The sequence below is a fragment of the Lontra canadensis genome, unplaced genomic scaffold, assembly GCF_010015895.1.
Source record: "Lontra canadensis isolate GAN:19392208 unplaced genomic scaffold, GSC_riverotter_1.0 scaffold282, whole genome shotgun sequence".
Lineage (NCBI taxonomy): Eukaryota > Metazoa > Chordata > Mammalia > Carnivora > Mustelidae > Lontra > Lontra canadensis.
In genome coordinates, this window is record NW_022631276.1 from 85,826 (window position 1) to 111,634 (window position 25,809).

Here is a 25,809-nt window from a genome sequence, read left to right on the forward strand (position 1 = left end):
GTAGTTGTATTCATGAGTGATTTTTTAGTTTGTAATTTTTCTTTCTCATAAATAACCATAGTACCTTGCTACTGGGGTTTTGCTGAACTTACAAAATTAGTTGAGGGTTGTTTTCTCGTTCTCTACATTCTGGAAGCGTTTGTAGAAGACTAAAATTATTGATTCCTTGAATGTAGGCTAGAACTCACCTGTGAAGCCTCTGCCTTGAAGGTTTTGTGTGGGAACCGTGTTCAGTTTAAGTTCTTTGATGTTTACAGGACAATTCAGGTTTTGCATGTGTTGTATATTTACTTGGGAATTTACACATCTAAATTTTCAATATATTGTCATAAAGTTACTCATGATGTCTAATTACCACCTTTGAAATATCTGCAGTATGACCATGAGTTTTCCATGTTCACTCTTGACATTGGGTGTATGTGCCTTTCTCTCTCTCTCTCTCTCTCTCTCTCTCTCTTTCTTTTTTCCCTTGATCATTCCAACCAGAAATTTGCTAGTTATATTAGTCTTTTCAGAGAGCTGACTTCTGAGCCTTGCTGATCTTCCCTATTGGATCTTAGCTTTTTACTTTATTAGTTTCTGGTCTGTATTATTATTTTCTTCCTATTTATGTCTGCTTGCTATTCCTCTTCTAACTTCATAACCCCGTTTACATTACTAGTGTGTACATTTGAGGAGTAGAGTTCCCCCTAAATACTCTTTTGGCTTTAACCCACCAATTGTGATATGTAGCGCTTTTATTACTACTCAGTTCAAACTATTTTATAATTTTCACTATGATTGCTTTTTTTGAGCTCTAAGTTATTTATTGATACATTTCTTAATTTCCAAACATATAAGGATATTCTAGTTATCTTTTTGTATTTTGACTTTTAACTTAAACGTGTTGGTCAAAGAATATATTCTATATCATTTCAGTCCTTTGAAATACATGGAGGCTTGCTTTGTGAGCAAGTGTGGGGTAATTTTTAAAGACCTGTGTATTCTTGAAACAAACGTGTAAGTATTGGATATGGTATATTATACACATCTAGTAAGTCCAGCTGATGAATCCTCTGCTCAGGTATTACGTGTTTTTACTGATATTTTTGTCTGTATTACGTGTTTTTACTGATATTTTTGTCTATCTATAACTCCACATCACCTGCCTTCTTAAATACACTTTTTTTTGTCCTGACAGATCTATATTGTGTCTTCTCTCTCTCTCTCTCTCTCTCTTAGTTCTTGCCTCTTTCTGAATTGATTTTTTTAAAAGATTTTAATTTATTTATTTGACAGACAGAGATCACAAGTAGGCAGAGAGGCAGGCAGAGAGAGGAAGGGAAGCAGGCTCCCCGCTGAGCAGAGAGCCTGATGTGGGCCTCAATCCCAGGACCCTGGAATCATGACCCGAGCCGAAGGCAGAGGCTTTAACCCACTGAGCCACCCAGGCGCCCTGAATTGATTTTTTTTTTTTTTTGGTCATTCCATTTCCTCTTCTCTACTAATTTAGTTGAGTTATTTTTGTAATGCCTAAAATCAGAGTATAGGTATTTTACTTTGCATCCCACAAGGCACTGGTGAGATGTGAGAAAGTGACAGAAAGAAAGGGAGCCAATCAGACCCCACTCATGAGCCAGCTCCTGCTGTGGGCAGCTGGGACTCACTCACTCCTGCTGGGACTTCTGTGAGAATGCAGAGAACATGTCACAGCATTCCTGTTGCAGGAGTGAGGAAGCTGGCATAATTATTCAGCCTCTCTCATCTGTCAGTGGGTGAGGGCCTGAGGACTGTTGAAGAAGCTCCCCATGTTTTCTGTCCTGCTCTGTGTAGGGGCCAAACATTGCCCTACAACCAGAGAAAAGCCTCAGGCTCAGGTACTTGCAGTAGAAAAACATTAACAGGCATGACAAGTGCCAGGGGAGTATGGGCAGTACACCATCAAGTGTTTGGAGTGACAATATGCATTGTTGACTTACTAGAGTCTAAAGATAATCTATACTTTTATGCTTCCTGGATAATTCAAGGACCTAGAACACTTCAACCCCATGTATTTACACTCCCCTGAAACTTACAGGCTGTTGCTGTTGTGTCTTTTAATTCCATCTTGCTTATTTTTAACCGCATACGACATTACTTCTTAAAAATTTTTTAAAGGTTTCATTTAATTATTTAGAGAGAGATAGCATGAGTGGGAAGAGGGGCAGAGAATCTCCAGCAGACCCCATACTGAGTGTGGAGCCTCATGTGTGGCTCGATCTTACAACCCCGAGAACAGGACCTGAGCCGAAATCAGGAACTGGACCCTTAACCGACTGAGGCACCCAGGCGCTCTCTGATCTTATTTTTTATATGTCTATTAGAATCGCCCACAAGTTAGGGTCCTTGTTTGTTCTTCTTTCTTTCTTTTTTATATTCTATTTATTTATTTGACAGAGATCACAAGCAGGCAGAGAGAGAGAGGAGGAAGCAGTCTCCCTGCTGAGCAGAGAGCCCAACATGGGCCTCGATCCCAGGACCCTGAGATCGAGATCATGACCTGAGCTGAAGGCAGAGGCTTAACCCACCGAGCCATCCAGGGGCCCTTCATTCTTTCTTGTGTCTCAGACCTTGCTCTTTTGTGCACCAGTATTGTAGAACTCTTTTCCCACGAGGTCATCACCTGAGGTAACCAACACATGCTTTATGAGCCAACCACATGGGAAGGGCATCCACCAATGGCCCACGCTGCCAGCTGTGTGCGAGGGGCTTGCTTTCTTGACTTCTTCCACTTCTCCATTCTTCCCTCCCGTTCACTCTCTCTGCCTCTCTTCTTCCTTTCTTCCTTCCTTCTTGCTCTTTGCTCCTTCCAGAAGCTATTAATTTTGGAACTGTCTTCACTACGTTTTGTCCACATGAGAGGATTGCTTTCCCAAGCCAATGCCCAAGACATTATCAGTTTTTTTGATCACGGGAGCCTGTTGGGATCATCATGGAATACAGTTCTGGCAGGAAGGCCACTGGAAAAGCTGATGTGCCCTTCAGTGTCCATGAGCTATACTTTTGTAGCTCTGCTCAAGGACTTCTCTCGTGCTCGCCTCCAGAATATTCACTGTTCTTGAATTCATTTCAAAAGGAAAATAAGATACCCAGGGACTCCAAATAATAAGGATAAAGCAAGAAGCATTTCATGTATACATCTTTCTTAGGCTTGGGATGTGACGTTCCTTTTTTTTTTTTTTTTTTTTTTTAGCCACAATGGCTAGGGAAAGGAGTTGAGGGTTTTTGGTTAATTGCTTCTGAGAAAAACTCCACAGTGGACCATTGAGAAAGAAAATGGGAAAATGCAGTTTGGGATTGAAGGGTCCGTGGACAAAGGAATAAGACCGATACAAAGCAAAGGTAAAGCAAAGCTTTATTTTATGCCAAGCAGCAAGAATCAAACCGACCAGCTGGGGCCACCTCTCACAGAGAAGGCGACCCCTCCCAGCCTCACAGACTAACTTTTATAGAGCAAAGGCCATGTAGTTGAGCCTGGCCACACCCTATAGTAGCTATTTGAACTAGTCTATCACTCTGGTCAGAATTGGCATCCGAAAGTCACCCAAAAGGCAGGACCCACATTCTTTGGTGTTTAGGGAGGTGCTTTCCTGATTGGATGCCTCCACCTGGCTTGACTCATCCTTGCATTCTGGGCTCTGTTATCTCCCCCTGACCTGACACGTCCTGGTATATGGGCTCTGTTATCAGGGGCTGGTCAGCCATATTTTACTGGTTTCCCGGACTTGTTTCTAAGTAAGATTCTCGGTGAGGTGGGGGACGGGGGGCCGGGTCAATCTAAGTTTACTGCATAAACAACAAAATGGCTTGCTCTGGCTAAGTAGGCCCTTACAGGGATAATGAAATAAACCACAAATTTAAATTTTTGTTGGAACCATTCAGGATCTGATTTAAAAATCTGATCTTTGTTTTATATGATTCAACAGTTTGTTTTCATAGAGTCTATGTTAACCCTGAAGCAGAAAAAAAAAAAACCCAAAAACAAAACCCTTTTCATTCTAGAAAAGCTTCCAGAGGCTGTTGATTTTGGAAGTGCATTTTTGCCACATGTGTATTTGTATATTCATGCATTCCTGATGATAACAGACATTCATGTGCAGTGGCTACAGGAGCAGATTTCTATCTACAGTGAAATCTGATTCTAACTATAAATCTTGGCAACTTCCTAAAAGGGCAGGAAAAAATTAATGATGGGATGAGGGGCAAGGGGTATGTAGTCACAAAGCCGCATATAAGCTACAGAACCACTATTTTTAAAGTTCCTGTTAAACCAACCTATGAGTGGTAAGAGGGTCTGTTTCCCAAGGTAAGGATTCAATGGGAGGGAAGCTATGGTTTAAATTTCTCAACACCTTGAACAAAGAACATTGAACACAAAAGATGCCATTAAAGAAAACCAAATTACATCACCTTAACGTATGTCACTTTGGCATTTGATTATTTTGAATTAAAGGCATTCAAAAAAACCAGTGGACCCAAGAAGGACACCGTGATCCTCCTTTTTCTTCCTGAAAGCAGGAAATAAAAGTCCCCTATGAAGGGTACCCTCCCTGTACCAGGAGGAAGGAAGACATTCTTATGACCAGAGACAGGGAATTTGGTACAGAGAAATCTGTGCACGTGAACCCTATTAAACCAACCTTACCCTCTTACTTATTTATCATTTACTACCCTTAGGTCAAACCCCTCTGCCTTGTCAATTCTTCACATACTGTTTCCTTGTCTAAACATATAAAAGCTTCCTGCTATGGTCACTTCTTGAGGTCTTCATTCTCTTGGGAAGCCTCCTATGTACATGTAAGAAATTAATCTGGCTCGTGTCAGTTTCTTCTTCTCAGTCAATTCTTAGGTCCAGCCAGAAACCCAAAGATGGGAAATGAGAAATTTTTTCCTCTCCTATATTCTTATCATCCCATTTTATGTGCCAACACTGAGGCTTCCAGATCTCAAAAGTTAGTTTTTCTAACCACTATTGTCCTATGAATTGTTGGTGGCAAATCAGGATGGCAATTTGTGTCTTTTGACTTTGAGTTCAGGATGCTTCCTGCTGGATGGACTCCACTTCCCGGGTAGTTGGGAGAAGTAGGGTGTATTAGCTGTGGTGCCTTCAAGCCACTCACAGACATCTCTGAATTGGTTCTACATCCTTCCCATCTGTGATTTGACTTTGCAGGTCCAAAGTCACAGTAATATGAGACAATTTGTCTGTTCCATCTAAGTCCCTGTGAAGGGCAGTCTCATTACCACACAGATCTCCTTCCCAACCCTCATATTTGCTGAGAAGAGTCAATGACTGACCCATACTTGACCAGGCAGATTCTCTCTTTAAGGAACTGGATTTGGATCATGCAGACCCAGCTGGCCAGCTGTGAGGAGGTAGGTTAGAAGATTCTGTAAGGTCAGGTGCAGAGACCAGCACAGGGAATGGTCCAAATGGAGCCATGTGTAGTGGATGAGTAAGAGAAGCCAGTTTGCAGAGAATCAAGGCCCCTCGCCCTCCAAAGAGAGACAAAGGGATAGAGGAAAGGAGGAAGAGAAAGAGGGGGAGAGAAATTAGTTGCCTAATGACTTTCTGGTTCATGAGAACCAGTTAGATACCCTGCAATGTGTTTCCACTATATTCTCCTATTAATAATTCCTTTTTCACTTGAACTTCTTTGAGTGAGTTTCTCTGCTTGGTAGCCAGATGGGCTCTTACGAAGTCATCTCCCGTGGAATATGGGGCACTCAACTGTGATTGCATTTTGCTGCGATATGACAAGAGTCAACTAATCAACCAGTGTTTTGAACACCTCCTTGGTCAGTGTGATAGGCAGGGGGCTAAGCCATAGGCCTTGATCTAAAGGTGGTTTTCAGGCATCCTTCCCGTGAATGCTTAGTTTGGGAAGTAAGATTGACACGGACAAAACCAGGAACAAATACACGAATGACAGAGGCAAGGGTTCGGCTGAATGAGCTAATTCTAAGGGCAATGTGAGTCCAGAAAAGGGAAGGTAAGGAGTTCTTGAAGTTCTCCAAATTTCCCCTTGAAAGGACCATCAGGACTTGAATGGATTGAAATGAGTGGGGAGGCTTGGGGAGGAGGTGGTTGCCAGATGTGGAGAACTGGCAGCTGCTGGGGAGATGTGGGTGCACAGGGAGGGAAGTGAGGGGCGTGTAGAGCTTGAAAAGAAGATTACAGGAATGTGGCCTTCCCAGAATTGGAGGAAACCTTATCCGGGTTTCTAAAAATTGCTCTTTTACCCTCTCTCATCTGCAATTCCTTCTTTAGCCAATGTTCCTTAGCTCTAAAGACATTTCCTAATCCTCTTTCTCCTCTTCCTTTATGACCGTTAAATTTAAACCATTCCTTGTGACTCTCTTGGGAGAATCATTACGAGAATGATGTTGCTCTGGGGAGAAGACCCACCTCTCCAAACTTCGTGGTTCTTCTGTGAGCTAAATGATTTCCCAGATGAGCCCAGATGATTCTTCCCGCACTTGAACTTCACCCCTTGGCCGAGAACTGCATGTAGCTCACAGCCCTCCCCTTCCCACACACACATCTCGTAGGCGCCCTTGCCCAAAAGTTTCATCACCTCCTAGGACAGCCAAAACATTCTTGGTGCATTTCTGTTAGTGTTTAACCAAACATTGGTCTCTAAGGCGTGGGCTGAGCTCTAACAGAAGAAAGATTGAAGCTTGGGACTTAAAAAGACAACTTTTGCACATTGACTGCATGGGTTCTGGAGGAGAGGGTGGGAGGGTGGTGGACACAAGAGCGAGCCACAATGGAAACTAGCTTCACCTCCAAGGACACTTACCTGAGACATTTTAACCCTCGGGATTACCTGGAAAAATATTACAACTTTGGGTCCAAACACTCTGCAGAAAATGAGATTCTCAGGCATCTCCTGAAAAATCTCTTCAAGATATTCTGCCTGGGTAAGTTTGTATGTTATCTGTGTGTCTCTCCGCCAAACTATGAGACATACAGACGAAATGTCAGGGCAGGGCTGGGCTTGTGTCTAATCATTGCTATGTGACAGCCCTTTCGATGTTACTTATGTATTTAAGGAGAATGAACACCAATGATTTTTTGGTATGGATATTTTACAATTTACAAAGAGCTTTTATATGCACGATCTCATGTGTTTGTGCAAAGGGAAGCCAGAAGTTTGTTAGGTGACCAGTGCCAGCCATTTAACCATGATGGGCCGCTTAAAAAGTGAAGATTCTAGTACTTACTCTAACTCAAAGGAATGTTGCGAGTGTGCATGAGATAAAAGACCTCCCAACGTAGGAAGAATTGGATGCTTTCTGGAGAGAGACGTAATGACCCAATTTAAAAAACAATTTTAACTTTCCCCAGAAGTATTCCTTAATAGTTTTTACATTTTCTGTTTAGCAGTCTTTCTGGATCAGAGGTCTGTAACCAGATGTAGATCTTGTCTTCCTTCTCCTGCACCTAAAAATATCCCAGAAGCATGCCTCCAGCCTGGATTGGGGAATGGAAAATGCAAAGATATTTAAAAAAGGATTTGAGGGTTGAATGAGTAGAGAGCTGGTCTGTCTTTAGGGCTCTCTCACACAGTGCGAGTGAAGACTGTGTGTATCAGCTCTGGCTGCCGTCATAGGATGTCCGAACCCCTTTCCTTGTTGCCTCCTCTAAACCAGATGGCGTGAAAGGGGACCTCCTCATCGACATTGGCTCCGGCCCCACCATCTACCAGCTCCTTTCTGCTTGTGAATCCTTCAAGGAGATCATTGTCACCGATTATACGGACCAGAACCTGCGGGAGCTGCAGAAGTGGCTGAAGAAGGAACCAGGGGCCTTTGACTGGTCCCCAGTGGTGACCTACGTGTGCGAGCTGGAAGGGAACAGGTAGAGAAACCAAAGCCTGCTTCCCAGCTTTCTCATGGTACCTGAGGGACGGTTCATTCTTCTGACCCACAAGTTATCCATAGAGTCCAAGTTAAAAAGTAAAAGAAACAGAGACCAGAGAGAAATCCAGATGGAGAATAAGAAGGAGAGAGGGAGAACGAGCCAGAGGGGAGTGGGAGTGAGTGTGTGCACAGGCGTGTGCACCAGAACAGCAGAAGACACGGAGGAGAATGAAGGAGACGGCCACTGAGCCAAGAGGAGACAAAACCTTCCCAGGACAGTGCAGGGCGCAGCGTGTGGGTTAGGGTCCATGGGATAGCGACGTGGAGGACAAGTTCAGGGAAGAGGTGAAACCAGCTCCTTACCAGCAGCTTTTGGGTGTCCGGGCTTGCCTGTCAGGGCCATCCTCCATCCCAGGGCAGGGGACGCTACCGCGAGGGCAGCTAACGCTAACACCGCCAGACACAACAAAAAGCTGACCAGGTTCTCGAACTGAGATTAGCAGCATAAAGGAGTTATCTGAAAAGGATTTGTCACTCACCATCGACAAAAATCAGAGCTTGACATACTCATGGCTAATGACGGACAGCTTAGCTCACTCTGTCTACAAGTCGATTTATGCAAATAAGTCTTGTTTAAATGATTAATTTCTTTCCACATGAGAACCAGTCAATAGCCTATAGACAGAGGTGGCCCGTTCTGCATTTCACTTTGTCTCTCTCTTGTCCTGATGTGCCTCCTTCCTCTGGCGATTGTCCTGCGACGGCTCAGCTCAGTCCCGCTGTCCTGCGCAGGGGACTGTCCCTCCAGCAGCAGAACGTCTCTGCTGCTCTGGTGGCTGCCGAGGCCCCGCAGGCTCCTTTGCAAACCGTATCAAAAGACCACTTCGATATTCCTCTTCCAATCATGTGGGCCCCATCTGCTACTTCTTATATGCTCCGCTATTTCTACATTTTCTTTTCCTGCTCTTATAGGTTTTTTGCTTTGTTTTTTTTCTCTTTCTCCACCCTCTTGCCCATTTTTTTTAAGTAACGGTCCTTCTCCAATCCACTTCTCCCTGTATTTGCACCTCCACCTTTGCGCATATACTAATCTGTGTGGCACAGCATCATCTCTTTCCTTACCTTTTTGCTCACAACGGGAAAATATCCCTGTTTTTTAAAAAAGATTTATTTATTTCAGAGACAGAGAGAGCGCGCGTGCACATGGGCGGAGGGGGAGAGAGGAAATAAAGTAGACTCACGTTGAGCAGGGAGCCCGATGCGGGGCTCAATCCCGGGACCCTGAGATCATGGCCTGAGCCGAAGGCAGACGCTTAACTGACTGAGCCACTCAAGTGCCCCCAAAGCATAGCTATTTTTAATGAACATATCCCATGCTTTGGTCAGGAAAGGGCTCTTTCTTCCCAGGAAGACAACCCCCTTCAAGAAACAAGTGTTTTTGGCTCCTGGTTAAAGGAACTAGCATTTATTTATTTATTCAACGAACCCAGATTGAGCACATATGATGTGCCACATAGTCCTATCTACTGGGATAGACTGGTGGACAAGACGAGGAAGCCTCAAGTCTCCTAGACCTTATGTCGGGGAAGGCAGGCACATCTCAGATCACTTAGGGCTTTGAGGCCAGGCTAACAATCCTGTACTTCAAGTGTGCTGAGAAGGCATGAGAGGTGTAGCCAGGAAAGTGATGCGACCCTCCCCTCCTTTACATTTACAAAGCTCCCTTTGGCTATTGTGTGGAGAATGGATTGGGAGGGTTTAGAGGAGAATGAAAGATGCCGAAAGGAGACACTTTAATCCAGGTAAGTGATGATGGTAGCTTAGACTACTGGATTGGTTGGTGATGGAGAGAGGAAGATGATTTTAAGATGACTTGTTGAGATAGGCTGGATAAAAATTTGGTAATGATTGGTCATGGAGAATGATGAGAGGAAAAGTCTCAGGAACGATGTCCGTGTTTCTCAACTTGAACAACAGGAGGAGTGAAGTAATATTCCCGAATCCCAGGGATAAATGTAAAATCATGTGATCTTAACATGTCCCTAAGGAATATGTTTACCTCTACCCTCTTCTGGAGTGATGGTCAATTCATTTTTCTATATGTGCACTTAAATTTGATTCTCATGGCTTCTCTAAATGTGTTTATTCCTGAGTCAGATTCTCTTCTGAAACTAACTCTAAATTCTGCTTCTATTTCTTTAACCTCTTCATTCTTTTTCCATGGTCTGCTGAATTCTAGCTTAGTTGGAGTATTCTAAACTTCACATTTATTTTCTTACATGTTGCTGCTACACTTATTGATAGTCAGCATGGGTTGTGATGTAAGTTATCAAGGTGACTTGTTTATATAATTCTTTATAAAAGGTATGAACAAATAGGAATTTTATATTTTGTTTCCCAATTAATGTTTTTGCTGTATGCAGAGTCACTAAACTTCCATGGGGTTTATGCTGGTCTTTTAACCCTTTTGCCAGGAAAAGTAAGTCTTGAAATCAGATAAGGTAAATCCTCCAACTTTGTTCTTTTTCAAGATTATTCTGGTATTTTAATGTCATTATATATATATAAGTGTGTGTATATATACACACACACATATATTACATATATATATAATATACACATTATATACATATATAATACACACACATATATTATATTTAATATACATATATAACACACATATATTACACACACATATATTATATTTAGTATACAAATATATGTGTTATATTTAATATATTTAATGGGAGTATAATTAATATATAGCCTTAGTTTCATGTGTACAATATAACAACTCAACAATTCTGGACATTACTGAGTGCTCATCATAGGTGTGCTCTCAGTCCCCTTCACCTGTTTCCCCTATCTCCCCTCTGGCACCACCAGTTTGTTCTCTGTATTTAAGAGTCTGTTTCTTTTATCTGTCTCCTTTTTTTTCTTCCTTTCTTCCTTCCTTCCTTTCTTAAATTCCACATACAAGTGAAATCATATGGTGTTTGTTTTCTCTGTCTGACTTATTTCACTAAGCATTATACCTTCTAGGTCTACCCATGTTGTTGCAAATGGGGGGGGGATCACCTTTTTCATGGCTGAGTAATAGTCCCTACTGTATATATGTATACACCACCTCTTCATTATCTGTTCATCCATAAATGGACACTTGGGTTCCTTCTCAATCTTGGCTATTGTAACTAATGTTGCAGTAAACATAGGGGTGCCTATATCTTTTCAAATTAGTGTTTTGTTTTCTTCGAGTAAGTACCCAGTAATGGAATTACTGGATCCTATGGTATTTCAATTGTAATTTTTTGGGGTACCTCCATACCGTTTTCCAAAGCGGCTGCATCAATGGTGCATGAGGGCTCCTTTTTCTCCACATTCTTGCCAACACTTGTTATTCTTGTCTTTTTTATTATAGCCATTCTGACAGGTATGAAGTGATATCTTATTGTGGTTTTGATTTGCATTTCCCTGGTGATCAGTGATACTGAGTGTGTGTTCATATGTTTCTTGGCCATTTGTATATCTTTGGAAAAACACTCAGGTCCTCTTCCCATTTTAATCAGATTTTTTGTTTCTTCGGTGTTGGATTGTATAAGCTCTTTATACATTTTGGTTATTAATACCTTACCAGATACGTCATTTTCAATTAACTTCTCCTCTTCAGTAGGCTGCCTTGTTTTCTTGTTGATGGTTTCCTTTACTGTGTAAAAGCTTCTTTATTGCCATTATATTTTGAAATAAATTTTAGAATAAACTAGGGTCCCTGGGTGGCTCAGTTACTTAGGCAGTTAAGTGTCTGCCTTGGGTTCAGTTCATGATCCTAGAGTCCTGGGGCTGAAACCTCGGCTCAGTGAGCAGTCTGCTTCTCCCTCTCCATCTGCCCCTCCCCTGGTCATGCACTCTCTCTCTTTCTTGTAAAGTAAGTAAAATCTTTAAATTATGGTTTTTTTAAAGATTTTATTTATTAGAGAGAGAGAGAGCACAAGCGGGGGGGTGGCAGGCAGAAGGAGAGGGAGAAGCAGCCTCCCTCTGAGCAAGGATACCAACTTGGGCCTCGATCCCAGTACCCTCGGATAATGACGTGAGCTGAAGGTGGATGCTTAACCAACTGAGCCACCCAGGAGCCCCCAATATTTAAATATTTAAATTGGGGGTACCTGGGTGATTCATAAATTTTAGAATAAATTTTTCTATTTCTTCCAAAAAGGGCTGCTGAGACTTTGATAGTGATCTTTAAATTTACAATTCAGTTGAAGAGAATGGGCATATGGGATCTGCAGTCCATAAACATGATCTCTCTATATATTTATCTAGGACTTCTTTAGTTTCTCCCAGTAATGTTTTATAGTTCTCAATTTTTGTATATATTTTGTTAAGTTTGTCCTGTGTTTTATTTTCTTAATGTTATTGTTAGTTGTACTTTTTAAATTTCAATTTTCAAAAATTTGCTAGTATAGAGAAATACAATTGATTTTTATATATTGACCTTGTGTCCTATAGCCTTGTGGACATCACTAATAAAATTTAATAGTGCTTTTTGTAGATTCCAGAGGTTTTTCTAGGTACAGTCTTATATCATCTGCAAATAAAAATAGTTTTACTTCTTCTATTCTAACTATATGTCTTTTATTTATTTTTCTGGCCTTATTATGTCTAGGACCTCCCTATCAATGTTGGATAGAAGAGATGAGAGTAGACATATGTGCCTTTCTCTACATCATAGAAAAAAATGTCCGGTGATTCATCATTAAATATATTAGGTATAGATTTTTCACAGATATTCTTTATCAGATGAAATTTCTTTATATTTTTAATTTCTTGGGAATTCTAAGTTAAATGTTGAATTTTGTCAATTTTGGAGGAATTAATTGAGAGTATCATATGATTTTTCTTCTTGATTCTGAAAATGTGAATGATTTTGGAAGATTTTTGAATGTTTAAATCTAATATACATCCATTTGTTAAAGCAGTATCTTTCTATGTATGACTGGAAGTGATTTGCTAATATTTTGTTAGAGATTTTTACATCTACATATATGAGGGATACTGAGCTATAATTTCCTTTTCTTATAATATGCTTAGCAGATTTTGATATCAGCATAATGTCAGATTCATATAACAAGTTGAAAATGTTTCTTCCTCCTCTGTTTTTTGAAAGTGTTTTTGTATTATTAGTATTATTTCTTCCTTAAATGATTCCTTCCTTAAATGAGGCTTATACGAAGGATTTTTTTTCATGTGTGTGAAGTTTTAAAAATTCAAAATAATATTTTTATTGGCTATTTCAATTTTCCATTTCTTCTTCATTTTGATAAGCAATATTTTCCAAGGAATTTGTCCTATGCATCTTGGTTGTCAATTTTATCATCATAGTTTTTTTTAAACAATATATCTTTATTACTCTTTTAGTGATCTTCCTTCTTTCATTCTTGATATTGGCACTTTGTCTTCTAAAATATATATTGATCAAGCTTGCTAGAGATTGACCAATTTTATTAACCTTTTTGAAGAACCAACTTCTGGTTTTGTTGATTTTTTTCTATTGTCTTTCCATTTTCAATTGTTTTGAATTCTGGCTTTATTTTTCTAACTTTCTCTCTTCCATTTACTTTAGTTTTAATATGCTCTTCTTTTTCTTGCTTCTGAAGATAGAAGCTTAGATAATTGATTTCACACATTTGTTTCTTCTAACTTGGCCACTTAAAGCCATACATTTCCTTCAGAACTGTTTTAGTTGCATCTCATGATTTTTGATACTTCATATTTTTATTATTATCCACCTCAGCATATTTTCTTAATTTTTAACAAGATTTATTTATTTGTTATTTGGGAGAGAAAGAGCATGAGCACAGGGAACAGGAAGAGGCAGAGGGAGAGGAGAGAGAGAATCTCAAACAGATTTCCTTCTGAACATAGAGTCCAACATGGGGTTTGATCCTACAGCCCTGAGATCTTGACCTGCGCTGAAATCAAGAGTCAGACACTTAACTGACTGAAACACCTAGGTGCCCCCTTCAACATAGTTTCTAATTTCCTTTGTGATATCTTCTTTGACCTGAATTATTTAGAATTGTGTTGCTTGATCTCCAAAAATTTCAGGATTTTCTAGATACTGTTATTGGTTTCTATTTGAATTTTATTGTAGTCAGAGATTGATCTTATGGTCAACATATGGCCTATTTTGGTTAACAATCTATGTGCTTTCTACACTGAAAAGAATGTATATCAACCTGTTGTAGGTGTAGTTTCTATAAATATGAATTAAGTCAGGTGGATTGGTAGTATTTTTCAAATTTTCTATGTGATTTTTTTTGCTTATCAGTTACAAATAGAAAGGTATTAAAATCTCAGATTATGATTGTGGATTTATCTCTTGTTCCCCATCATTCTGTCAACTTTTCCTTCATACATTTTGAAGCTTTGTTGCTACTTGCATATATTTTTAGGATTGTTTTGTTTTCTTGATTTATTGACCATTTTATCTTTAAGAAATATCTCCCTTTACTGTTAGTAATACACTTTGTCTTAAAGTCTACTTTGGGGCCACCTACATGTCATTAGGCATCTGCCTTCAGCTCAGGTCATGATCCCAGGGTCCTGGGATCGAGTCCCACATTGGGCTCCCTGCTCAGCGGGGAGCCTGCTTCTCCCTCTCCTACTCCCCCTGCTTGTGCTCCCTCTCTCCCTGTGTCTCTCTCTGTCAAATAAATAAATAAAATCTTTTAAAAAATGAAAATAATTTAAAAAGTCTACTTTGATATTAATATGGCCACATCAACCTTCTTATGCTTGGTATTTGGATGGAGTGGTAGATAGCCTCGAAGATGGCTCCCAATAATCTTAGCTCAAATATTCATCTCTTGTTTAATTGCCTTCCCTTGGGTTTCCATTGGATTTAACAAGTACAGTGTAGCAGAATACTAGGACACTAGTCCTGAGATTAGCTTACAAAAATACTATGGCTTCCCTTTTGGATACCCCCCTCTCACTTGCTTGTCTGGAGTGAGCTTGGAAGCAACCCCCCCCCCCCCAATTTTACCTTCAAATGAGACTGAAGACATGACCAACACTGCCTCATGAAAGACCTTGCATCAGAGGTACTTAGCTAATCTGTGCCCAGGTATCTGACCCACAGAAACTGGAAGATAAGTGTTTATTATTTTAAATCACTAAGTTTTAAGGTAATCTATAATGCAGCAATAGATAACTAATAGACATGGTATATCTTTTCCACCCTTGTTTTCAACCTATGGTTTTTTAATTTAATACCTAAAATGTTTTTCTTACAAGTGGTAAGTAGTACATCTTGTTTTTCAATCCAGTGTGGTGATTTCTGCCTTTTAACTGGATTTTTTAGTTCACTTATATTTAATGTAATTACTGATAATCATCTTGGTGTATATTTTCTACTTGTCCCATCCGTTTTGTTGTTCATTTATGCCTTTTTTCCTGCTTCTCCTTGGTGTAATAACTTGATATTCCACTAGTACAGATATAAAGATTTTTAGTATTCCTTTTTATCTTTTCTGTTGACTCTAATCTTTTCTATTGACCTCTTTTGTGTTTTGTAGGGGTGTATACATGTATGTGCATGTGTAATTTTTCTAGAAATTTCAGTATGTATTTTCGACATATCTATTACCTCATGAAGAACATAAGATATTATAACAGTGTAATTCCTTTAACCCACTCTTGTCTTATGCACCTCTCATATATTTTACTTTATATATATTATATATATATAATATAATAACATTATACATTGTTATTTTTTTTTAAAGATTTTTATTTATTTATTTGACAGACAGAGATCACAAGTAGGCAGAGAGGCAGGCAGAGAGAGAGGAAGGGAAGCAGGCTCCCCACTGAGCAGAGAGCCCAATGTGGGGCTCGATCCCAGGACCCTGGGATCACAACCTGAGCCAAAAGCAGAGGCTTTAACCCACTGAGCTACCCAGGCGCCCTTATTATTTTTGCTTTAAAAAGCCAGTAGTGCTTTTATTTATTTTTTATTGCTTTATTCTTTTATTGTGGTTAAAAAACACACTATAAAATGTAGCATCTGAACTATTTTTAAGTATACAGTTTGGTAGTTTTAAGTATATTCATATTAGCCAGTAGTATTTTAAACAAACATATATAAAGTCTTTTATATATGACAGTTTTATATATATATATATATGTATATACATACACACACACACACACACACACACACATACATACATACAGTCTTTTATATATGTATAGACAGATATCTGCATATCTGTCCTGTCTGGTATTCATCATTCCTTTCTGCAGATCTAGACTTCCATATGGCATCACTTCCCTTCACCTGAAGAACTTCTCTTAGCATTTCTTAAAATGCAGGTCTGTTAGAAACAAATTCTCTCAGCATACCAGTGTCAGGTAAGAATCAGTAATTTTTTTCTTCCTCATAAAATGAGGACCTTAACAGTTTTTGATACCTAGAGTCCTTCTGTCATCTCTTTCCACAGTGTTTATTGTTAAAATTGGAGATTTTAGGGTCGCCTGGGTGGCTCAGTTGGTTAAGTGTCTGCCTTTATCTCAGGTCATGATCCCAGGGTCCTGGGATGGAGCCCCACTTTGGGCTCCCTGCTCAGTGGAGAGTCTGCTTCTCTCCCTTCCTCCTCCCCTCCCCCTTGCTTGTTCTCTCTCTCTTTCTCTGTATTAAATAAATAAAATCTTTTTTTTAAATTGGAGATTTTAAATCCAAATATTATAATTTAAAGCATCATTCTCATGTTTTCTTTTGAGATCAGTTTGGACATTTGCTTTCAGTTTGTAATCGTATTTGCAATGATGTGAACATTTTAATTTTATGTTCATTTTATATGATTTTTCTAGTTGTTTAGTTTTTAATTCTGATTCATCTTTTGGTCCACTGCGTAGACTTTCAAATAAGGTTTTCAAGAACACGTAAATGACATTTTCTAAGCCTGTGTATATTGGGAACATGTTTTTGTTGCCTTTACATGTGAACAACACCATAAAATTGTTTAACGTTGCCTAAATATTTCTCCATTTCCCCCCCTCTGGCATTTAGCAAGAAGTTGAGAGGCTACTTTAATATGCCATTTTAACCTATAAGCTCCTTACTTAGATTTTATGCTAGCTGTGGTCTTCAAACTGAAGATAATGTTCTTCAAAATAAATATAATTTCAAGCCTCTTTTTTTTCTATCAACTAGGCGATTCCACAGAATGAAACTGGTATTAACTAGGGATAAAAACAAAACAAAACAAAACAAAACCCTGGAGCTATGAGGATTTGGGCAATATTCAAGATGATTGAATAAATAAGGAATTTCCCAGGGTTTATAGAATTTCAGGGAACGTTTATAAGAGAGTTTTCAGTCAGCCAGACAATATATCTTTCTGAGGTCCAAATCATATGTCAAGAAGGCTTTTGAAACTTTCTTCTCAATTTCCCTGGCTATCACAAGCCTTTCCATCTCATGCAGAAATGAACCCCTTAAACTCTAGCAGGATAGTAAAAAGCTTTGCTGCTTATCTCATGGTAGAATCATCAGCTTGTTAACAACTGGCTCCCGAGAAACGGCCCCTTCCTGATCGCTGTTCAAGTAAGGAACTGTATTTTTTGGCAGTAAAATTCTGCGTTCTCATTCTTATCCTTGTACTAGATCCTGTGGCTTCAACTCTTTTGAGAATGATAGCGATCTTATTCGACTTACATCTCTCTTGCATCTTCAAGGACCTCTATCAGCCCACAACCTATTTCCTTCGAGATTATTCCTTCTTTATCTGAAGCTGTTTCTTGTGCCTACTGCTGCCAAAGACAACTGGAGCTGTCTCCTGTTGCTCGGCCTTGGCAATGGGATTCATACACTTAGGGACCAGTCACTTTTAAAACTATCCGAGAAGTTGTAAGGCAGTGGTACCCAACTCTGGCTTCATGTTATTTATTTCTCAAGTCAGAGAGTCACCTGCTAAGATACAAATATTCTGGCACGAATCAAGGAAAATGAGATTTGACCTGAAGAAATCCTAGAAACGGCGCTGACGGACCTCTCGGTTTCTGGGAAATTGCCGGCAACGACCTCCCTTGTGGTTCTCAGACTGAGCTGCTTCCGTATCACCTGGGAGCCTGTAAAACAATGCAGACTCGGGCCCTGCTCCCCACCACCAGAACCAGAAGATCCGCATTTTAATGAGATCTGTTGTGGGGGGAGATGGTAAACATTTTGCAGTTTGAGAAAAGGTGGTGTCTAGAACAGAGCTTCCCAGCATGCTGGTGATTGGGAATGAGTCACAGGTACACTCTGCAAGTTCTCCTCCGTCCATCCTCAGGGCGGCCAGAAGGGGCCTAGGGAAGCCGGAGCCCCCCATCCCATGGGGGGGCCTCTACAGAGAGCAGCTCCTCCGCAGGCCTGACAGAAGGAAGCTTGAGCACCTGTAGAGATGAAGTAAACGTTCTCTGTACAAAGATTCTCGTGTCTGTTTAAAAAAAGGTTTCTTGCCCAAAATAGACACACTTGGGGCGCATTTGTCCCACAAAGCTCTTGAAGTCCCTCTATGCTGAAGCATCTCTGTATTTTCATGTCTTGTGAAAGAGTGGTATTCCTTCTCCGCTTCGAGATCTTGACGGTCATAGTGAGTGTTTCAGTGGTACCTAGGAAAAGACTCCCCTTTCAGAAGCGAGCCTTTCTTAGACGTTCTCCCTGCATTCTGTCTCTGGGGAGAGGCACAGGGCAGGCTGAGGAAACCTCACCTGGCCATTTCCTTCAAATTGTAAGCGTTTCTATTTGTGTGTCTGGAAGGGCCCCAAATCGAGCTCTGATCTTCCCAAGTTGGCTCCATCTCGTGTACTCTCCTTTCTCTGGGTGTTGCCATTATCTAATTACTTGAACAAGCCAGAAGACTAGAAGCCAAACTTGCCTTCTCCCTCCCGGCCATGCTCTCTGAACTGCACCAAGTTCTATCCATTTTACCTCGGAGTTTCTCTCAAACCAGTACGTCTTCCAATATTTTCTATCCAGGCTATTTTCCTGGCCCAAGCCACCAACCCCCTCTCTTAACTGGCCTTCCACCTCTACTCTTGTCCCAAAGTGATCGCCTCGAAATGTAGATCCGATTATACCATTCTCTTCCTAAGCACCCCTTCATAACTTTCCATGGCTTTTAGTATAAAAAGCAAAATTCTTAACATGGTCCCCAAAGCCCTGTCTGGTCTAGGCACGTGCTGACCCCATTGCCTCACTCCCTGCCACACTCTACTATGTTTTCTGAGATCCAGCTTCATTGGTCTTCCTTCTGTCTTTTCACCCACCACATGACCTTTGCACATGCCATTCCTCCTTATTGGAATATCCTCCCCCCCTCCCTATTCTCCTTGGCCTAGTGAACTCTCCTTTATTCTGTCTCTGTTTACCTGACTCCGTTTTGGAGGAGCTTTCCTTGATACTCTAGACCAACTCAAGCTTCCAACATTCCTTTGTTGGCTCCATGGCCCTCTCCTTCCTCGCATTTATGACAGTATTAATTTGTCACTTTTGTGGATGATCATTGGATTCTTTCTCCCCTCCGCTCCAGACTGTTCCAGACTGTAATCCCCATGGCGATAGGATCTGTTTTTCATTTGTTCTGTCTTGGGTCCCCATTACCCGGCACCCTTCCTACCACATCACAGAGGTTCAAAAAAAATAAATGGTAAAATCAATAACTGCATGCCTTTTGCTTTCTAACTTCTCCCTCCCGAAATGTCTGTCTCTCACCTGATTCAGCTGTGGCCTACACCAAAGGCTTACTAACGATTATTCCTGGCTCATACAGCCCTTACACTGATATCCAAGCTTATGTAGCTTTTTATATCCTTTACACATTTTGTTGGTTCTCCCTCAGGAGGGCCTGCTGGAATGTCTGGCAATGGGGCTTTGGGGGGTGAATGTCATCGAAAGATCTCATCCAGGGGCTTCTGGTTCGCCAGCTGCCTTGCAGAGACAGGGCAGGAGGACCCTCCTCTAAAACTCAGGGTAATTTCTTGGGATGTGGGGATACACTCTCACCAAACACTCTTCCCAGGAGCCCTATTCTGTATCCCCTCTCTCCCCATCCCTCCCCAGCTCCCTCAGGCTTTGGGGAATGCATATTTATAAAGGAAAGAACTGACCTTTTTTACATGTGTTGAAAAGAGCAGATCATCAGACCTAGAGGAACAGTACACTGCTGTTAGCTTCCTGTGGAACCGCCTAACTCCTTTCTGGGGTGTATTGATTCCCTAACCCTTGAGCTGAATGTGTAGCTGAGCAGTAATTGCCTGTGTCTCCAGGCCAGTGCATTTCCCTGCCAGTGGGCACAACGCAGATGCTGAGAAGCCCTGAGGTGGCATCTTGGCATAGCTAGCGGGGCCACCGAGTCCCCCAGCGTTTCCTGCGGTCCCAGGGACAAGCGGGTCTTCACGGCAGTGAGTGTTTCCAGCTAACTTCCCTCTTAAATTGGCACATTCTCTGTGAGCTTTCCAGACTTCGCAGTGTGTCTCCCTGTTTGGGAACAATTTCCATCATCAACTGACTGGAAAGGACTAGCTCTGTGGTAATGGGTGTCTTTCAAATAGCTTAACACACAAGAAATAGGGCACAGAGGTCCAACCTGCTTCTGACGTCATCACTTAAATACACAAGCCTGCGGTGTTCCCAGTGGAGAGGATCATCTTGAAACACGTTCAAAAAACACACTGTGTTGTCACTCCCTTGGCTTTTTATCTGCACTTTGGTTATCCGGATGTGCAGATAGATTATTTGAATTTTTCTACTCTAGATTAATTTACCTAAATAAATCTGTATTTCACAGAATTCCATCACGTTGAATTGTTATTTTTTATTCTTAAAATGTTTGGTCAAATCGTCCACATTCTAGGAGGCGGAATGGCAGCTTTGTAACTGACTTCCTTGCTTTTAGAATGACTAACCTTTCCTGATTGCCCAAGACGGAGAGGGGTTCCCAGGACATGGGATTTTCAGGGGGAAAACCAGGAAAGCCCAGACCAACCAGGACAAACAGGTCACCCTACTACCATTTTACCCTTGATAGGAGAGTAGCTAGACCCGACCAAAGGTAATTATCATTCCTTGTGTCTCCCGCTTTTTTGGGTGGTAGGAATTCCCTGAAGCCATTACCTTGCTAAACTACTTCTCTTTCTCTCTTTGGTATAACAGCTTTCCCGAGACAAAATTACCATCACATGCGATTCACCCATTTAAAGTGTGCAATCGGTAGTCTTCATTATATTCATGTAGTTGTGCACTCTCACCCCAGTTCTGGAACATTTTCATAACTCCCCAGATGAACCCTGGACCCACTGGCAGTCATTCCCATCATTTCCTGGATCCTCTCCATTGGCAACCCCTGGTCTGCTTGTGGTCTCTGTAGCTCTGCCTTTTCTGGACATTGCATGTAAATGGAATCATACAATATGTGACCTTCTGCTTCTGTTTTCTTTCCCTTAGCAACCTGTTTCCAAGGTTCTTCCATGTTACAACATGAATCAGTATTTCATTCCTTTATACGACGATGATTCCATTGCATGGGTATGCCACGCCTCGTCTATTTCCTCATAGGTTGGTGGGCATTTGGGTGGTCGCCATCTTTTGACTATGATGGATAATGGTGCTGTAATTACTCAGGTACAAGTTTTTGTGTGGGCCTGTGTGTTCATTTCTCTTGGAATTTCTGGGTCATGCGGTAACTCTGTGATTACCCTTCTGAGGAACTTCCCCCAGACTTGTTTTCCAAAGTAGCCGGACCATTTTATATTCTCATCAGTAGCGTGAGATGTTCTCGTCTCTCCATGCCCTTGCCAACACTTGTGACTGTCTTGTTTATTACACCTGTCCCAGTGGATGTGAAGTGGCATCTCACAGTGTGATTTGCATTTCTCTGATGACCAAAAATGTTGAGAATTTTTTTCATGTGCTTATTGTTAAACCTCTTAAGTGGAAAATTATAAAGGATATTTATAAATAGCTGATTTTATGCACTGGGCTTATGATATTTTTTAAGGAATTTATTTATTTATTTGACAGAGCACAAGCAGGGGGAGTGGCGGGCAGAGGGAGAAGGAGGCTCCCCACTGAGCAGGGAGCTGGACACGTGGCTTGATTCCAGGATCCTGGGATCACACCTGAGCCCAAGGCAGATGCTTAACCAGCTGAGGTTAAGCCGGCACCGCTGGGTTTAAGATTTTAACTAAATATTGAAATAGGATGTTCATAACCAATTGCTCTTACCTCAAATCATTCTATGTAGAGGTACCTTTCAAAGTGTTATTTAAACCATTGACTTTTCCTGGCGACCAGAAGTGATCCCAGGGTAAGTCCCTCTCCCATCTGCTCTGATGTTGGGCCATTCTCTCCGTCAAGCCCTGCTGCCCAAGGGGCAGTCTTCTTCTGGAGCCAGCGGACTGTGTGTTGACTGAATGTAGGCCTGGATGTGCACCCCTGGTGTTCTCTCTCTTGATTAACTTCCTCAAAGTGCTGGATATCCAGTCATCCCTCCTGTAATTCAGGCTCTATGGCCTTCTGGGCACTTTAAACACCTGTTCTTGCTTTTCCCTTAGCTCTCTGATTTGCGGCTACTTCTTTCTCCATATCTCGGGTTCACTCTATATGCTCCGCCGTCGGCTTGTTCCCTCAAACCTCCCCTAACAAATTCCAAAAGGATCCAAGGCCCTCTATTCCATCTCCTGCCCTCGCCTTCTCTGCCTCTTTTACAAACTGATTTTCTCTCAGGAAACGGCCTGATTCAGCAGAAAAGGGTGGCATTCTGAGCAAGACCACTGAGAAAAGGGTCCCCTTGAGAAAACATGCTCTCTATCTGGAATATGTTTTGGGGTTCGAGAATAGCAACTGGTGGTTTTCTTCTTTCTAGAGGGGCCCTGGCCGTGGTTGTGTTGCAGTTACCCACCATTTCTGTACATGTCTGCGGAGGACCCCACTCACTGCCCCAGCCTGATCAGCAGATACACAGAAATACTGTTTCCACATTTTATTTTATTAAAGAGTTCATTTATTTATTTGACACAGAGAGACCGTGAGAGAGGGAACATAAGCAGGGGGAGTGGGAGATGGAGAAGGAGGCTTCCTGCTGAGCAGGGAGCCCAATGGGGGGCTCCATCCCAGGACCCTGGGATCATGACCTGAGCCGAAGGCAGATGCTAAATGACTGAGCCCCCCAGGCTCCCCTGTTTCCACATTTTAAAGCCATTATTGCCTGATAGGAATGGGCGTAGTGGCCACTGTGTTGCAGTTTGACAGAGGAGACAAGTGTAATAAATAAACATTGTAGTAGTAGTAGTAATAGTAGTAGTAGTAGTAGTAGTAGTAGTAGTAGTAGTAGTAGCAGCAGCAGTAAATGAGCCAGGCAGTGTTCTTAGCAGTGGAGGAAGAGTAATTCCAGTCCACGGGAGAAGTGGGCGTTTACCCACTTCAGAAGAAGACAGAGGCCAGCGCAGGGTAACAGCGTCACCTTCACATGCAGAATGGCCCTTCATGCCTCCCTTTCTCCATTGTTCCCACAGGGATGTCCCCAAGGGTACACCCCTTGGGACACCCCTGCCATTTTCAGCCCTGACCGAGGAGATGCGGGGTTCTCCCGCGCACAGGTGGCAAGCGGCGCTGGCCGGCTTGTGTCTTTCAGAGCCGAGGGGTCGGAGAAGGAGGAGAAGCTGAGACGCGCGGTCAAGCAGGTCCTGAAGTGCGACGTGACCCAGAGCCGGCCGCTGGGCGCCGTGTCCCTGCCCGCCGCCGACTGCGTGCTCAGCACCCTGTGCCTGGACGCCGCCTGCCCCGACCTCCCGGCCTACCGCGCCGCGCTGCGGAACCTCGGCGGCCTGCTGAAGCCGGGGGGCTTCCTGGTGGTGGTGGACGCCCTGAAGAGCAGCTACTACATGATCGGCGAGCAGCGGTTCTCCAGCCTCTGCCTGGGCCAGGAGGCCATAGAGGCTGCGGTGAGGGAGGCTGGCTTCTCCATCGAGTGGTTCGAGGTGATCTGCCAGAGCTACTCCTCCACCATGTGCGACAACGAAGGGCTCTTCTCCCTGGTGGGGCGGAAGCTGAGCAAAGCTGTGTGACCCGCTGTGGTTGCGATTAAAGCAATTCCTCTGCCTGGCCCAGTTAACTCCGGTCCCCGGTTCTAACTGCCACGGTCACGGTGCCGAGGGGAGCGGAGCGGCTCCTGGGGGACAGGGTGGGCACGGTCAGTGGGCGGAGGAGCTCCTGGGTGACCGCGGACTCCGCGCTTCCCAGGTGTGCTATGGGGACGCAGAGATGAGCAACCAGCAGGTCCGGTCTTCGCCACCCATGACTAGAAAAGGAGACCTGCTTCTCCTGAAGCACCCCAGTCATGGCCACTCACGGCCCTCAGGCCTGCAGAGCAGTGTCTGCCGGGATGAGGTCTGGTCCCTAGGGGGCCTGCTGCCGCCTCCTCTCTCAGGAGCATGCTTCTCCTGATTCTCATCAAGCTCCTTCTCTGGGGACCCCATCCTCTGTTGGGGTCCACGGGTGCCACCACCACGTCTGGGGACAGAGCACAGCCATGCCCTTTGTTCCCCGTCCTAAGTGTGGGGCGGGCCCTTCTCCCCCTTCCTTTAACACACTAGGCCAAGGCTGTGACTTCCACCTGAAGAGAAGGTTGGGAGTTTGCAAGAGACATAACAGGGGCTGTCTCACAGTGGCTATTAGAAACCGGTATCTTCAGAGTTCACATCCTTTGGGGGTTCTGGGAAGTGGCCCTTTATTTTTTTAAGATTTTATTTATTAGAGAGCATGGGCTGGGGAGAAGGGGCACAGGCCCAGGGAGAAGCAGACATCCCGCTGAGCAGGGAGCCCGACTCAGGGCTCGATCAGGACCCTGGGATCATGACCCAAGCTGAAGGTGGATGCTTAATTGACTAAGCCCCCAGGTAGCCTTCCAGCATAGCTCTCGGACAAGCATCTACCTGGAGTTAGGCTTACCTGCCCATGGCAGGTCTACCTTCCCTGGTTCCCAGGCCCCATGGCCATGATGCTCTAAATCAGAAGGAGACAAACTATGGCCCGTGAGCCAAACCCAGCTTGCCCATCTTGTAAGGGTCTATTGGAAAGCACCCATGGCCGCTCATTTACGAAGGGTCTATGGCTGTTTGCCTGCTCTAACGGCAAAGCTGAGTAATTGTGACAGCAACGCCAGGTATGGCCAGCAAAGCCCAAAATATCTGCTATCTGGATATTTACAGAAGAAGCTTGCCTACCCCTTCCCAAAAGAGAGGAGCATCCTCGTCTGCCAGGTCTGAGGCCCATCTCTCCAGTCTGTTTCTCACCCCAAGATTTCCCTCTCCCAGCATTCCTGACAGAGGACATGGCTGCTTGCCCCTCCCTCAGAGTCTATTGTCACACGTGCTTGTTCATTCGGTTGTATAGGCCCGTCACAGCCCAGTATCTGTCCATTTTCAGGAAGTTTTCGATTGTTCCATCTCCTAGGACATTCATGTTACAATTTCTAGAGATTCCATCCTGAAGGATGCTAACAGGCCAGGCCAGGCTGGATGGGGGAAGCCAGGTCCAGCTCTGTTCCTATAAGCAGGCAGGGATGACCAGGCACGTGCCTCCTTTCTGCAAACAACTGCTCAGGCGAAAAGAGCTCACTTGACTCCCCAGGAGCCACCAAGGCCACAAAGATGGAAACAAGTTTGTGGAGAGAGGGCTCTCTTAATTTACCCAAGGCCATTTACCTAAAGGCCACAACTTCTGAAACTTCAGGCATTTGGGTGACCTCCCAAAAGGATGGCCCTTACTATGTCTCACATAGCTGGATTGCCTGGTTTAAAGGCAGACTTTGCCATCTCCTTTAAAAGCAAGCTTTAAAATAACAGGGTTTCTGCTTTCATCTATGAAAATTGGGGATGGGG

The 25,809-nt window shown here is 42.9% G+C and overlaps 1 protein-coding gene across 1 annotated transcript; it reads left to right on the top strand.

Annotated features, from left to right (window-relative positions):
• The first annotated feature begins 6,715 nt into the window (after positions 1–6,715).
• LOC116862634 (nicotinamide N-methyltransferase) lies at positions 6,716–24,045 on the top strand. Its single transcript, XM_032849989.1, has 3 exons — positions 6,716–6,942; positions 7,675–7,882; positions 23,562–24,045. The coding sequence occupies exons 1-3, from the start codon at positions 6,789–6,791 to the stop codon at positions 23,992–23,994; spliced, it is 795 nt and encodes a 264-aa protein (XP_032705880.1). The 5' UTR covers positions 6,716–6,788; the 3' UTR covers positions 23,995–24,045.
• The last annotated feature ends 1,764 nt before the right edge of the window (positions 24,046–25,809 follow it).

Bases quoted from the DNA above. Each gene is read 5' to 3' on its own strand.
- LOC116862634 (XM_032849989.1), top strand. From the start codon at position 6,789: ATGGAAACTAGCTTCACCTCCAAGGACACTTACCTGAGACATTTTAAC. The intron at 6,943-7,674 runs GTAAGTTTGTAT...CCTCTAAACCAG, and splicing joins CTTCAAGATATTCTGCCTGG to ATGGCGTGAAAGGGGACCTC. The intron at 7,883-23,561 runs GTAGAGAAACCA...TGTGTCTTTCAG, and splicing joins TGCGAGCTGGAAGGGAACAG to AGCCGAGGGGTCGGAGAAGG.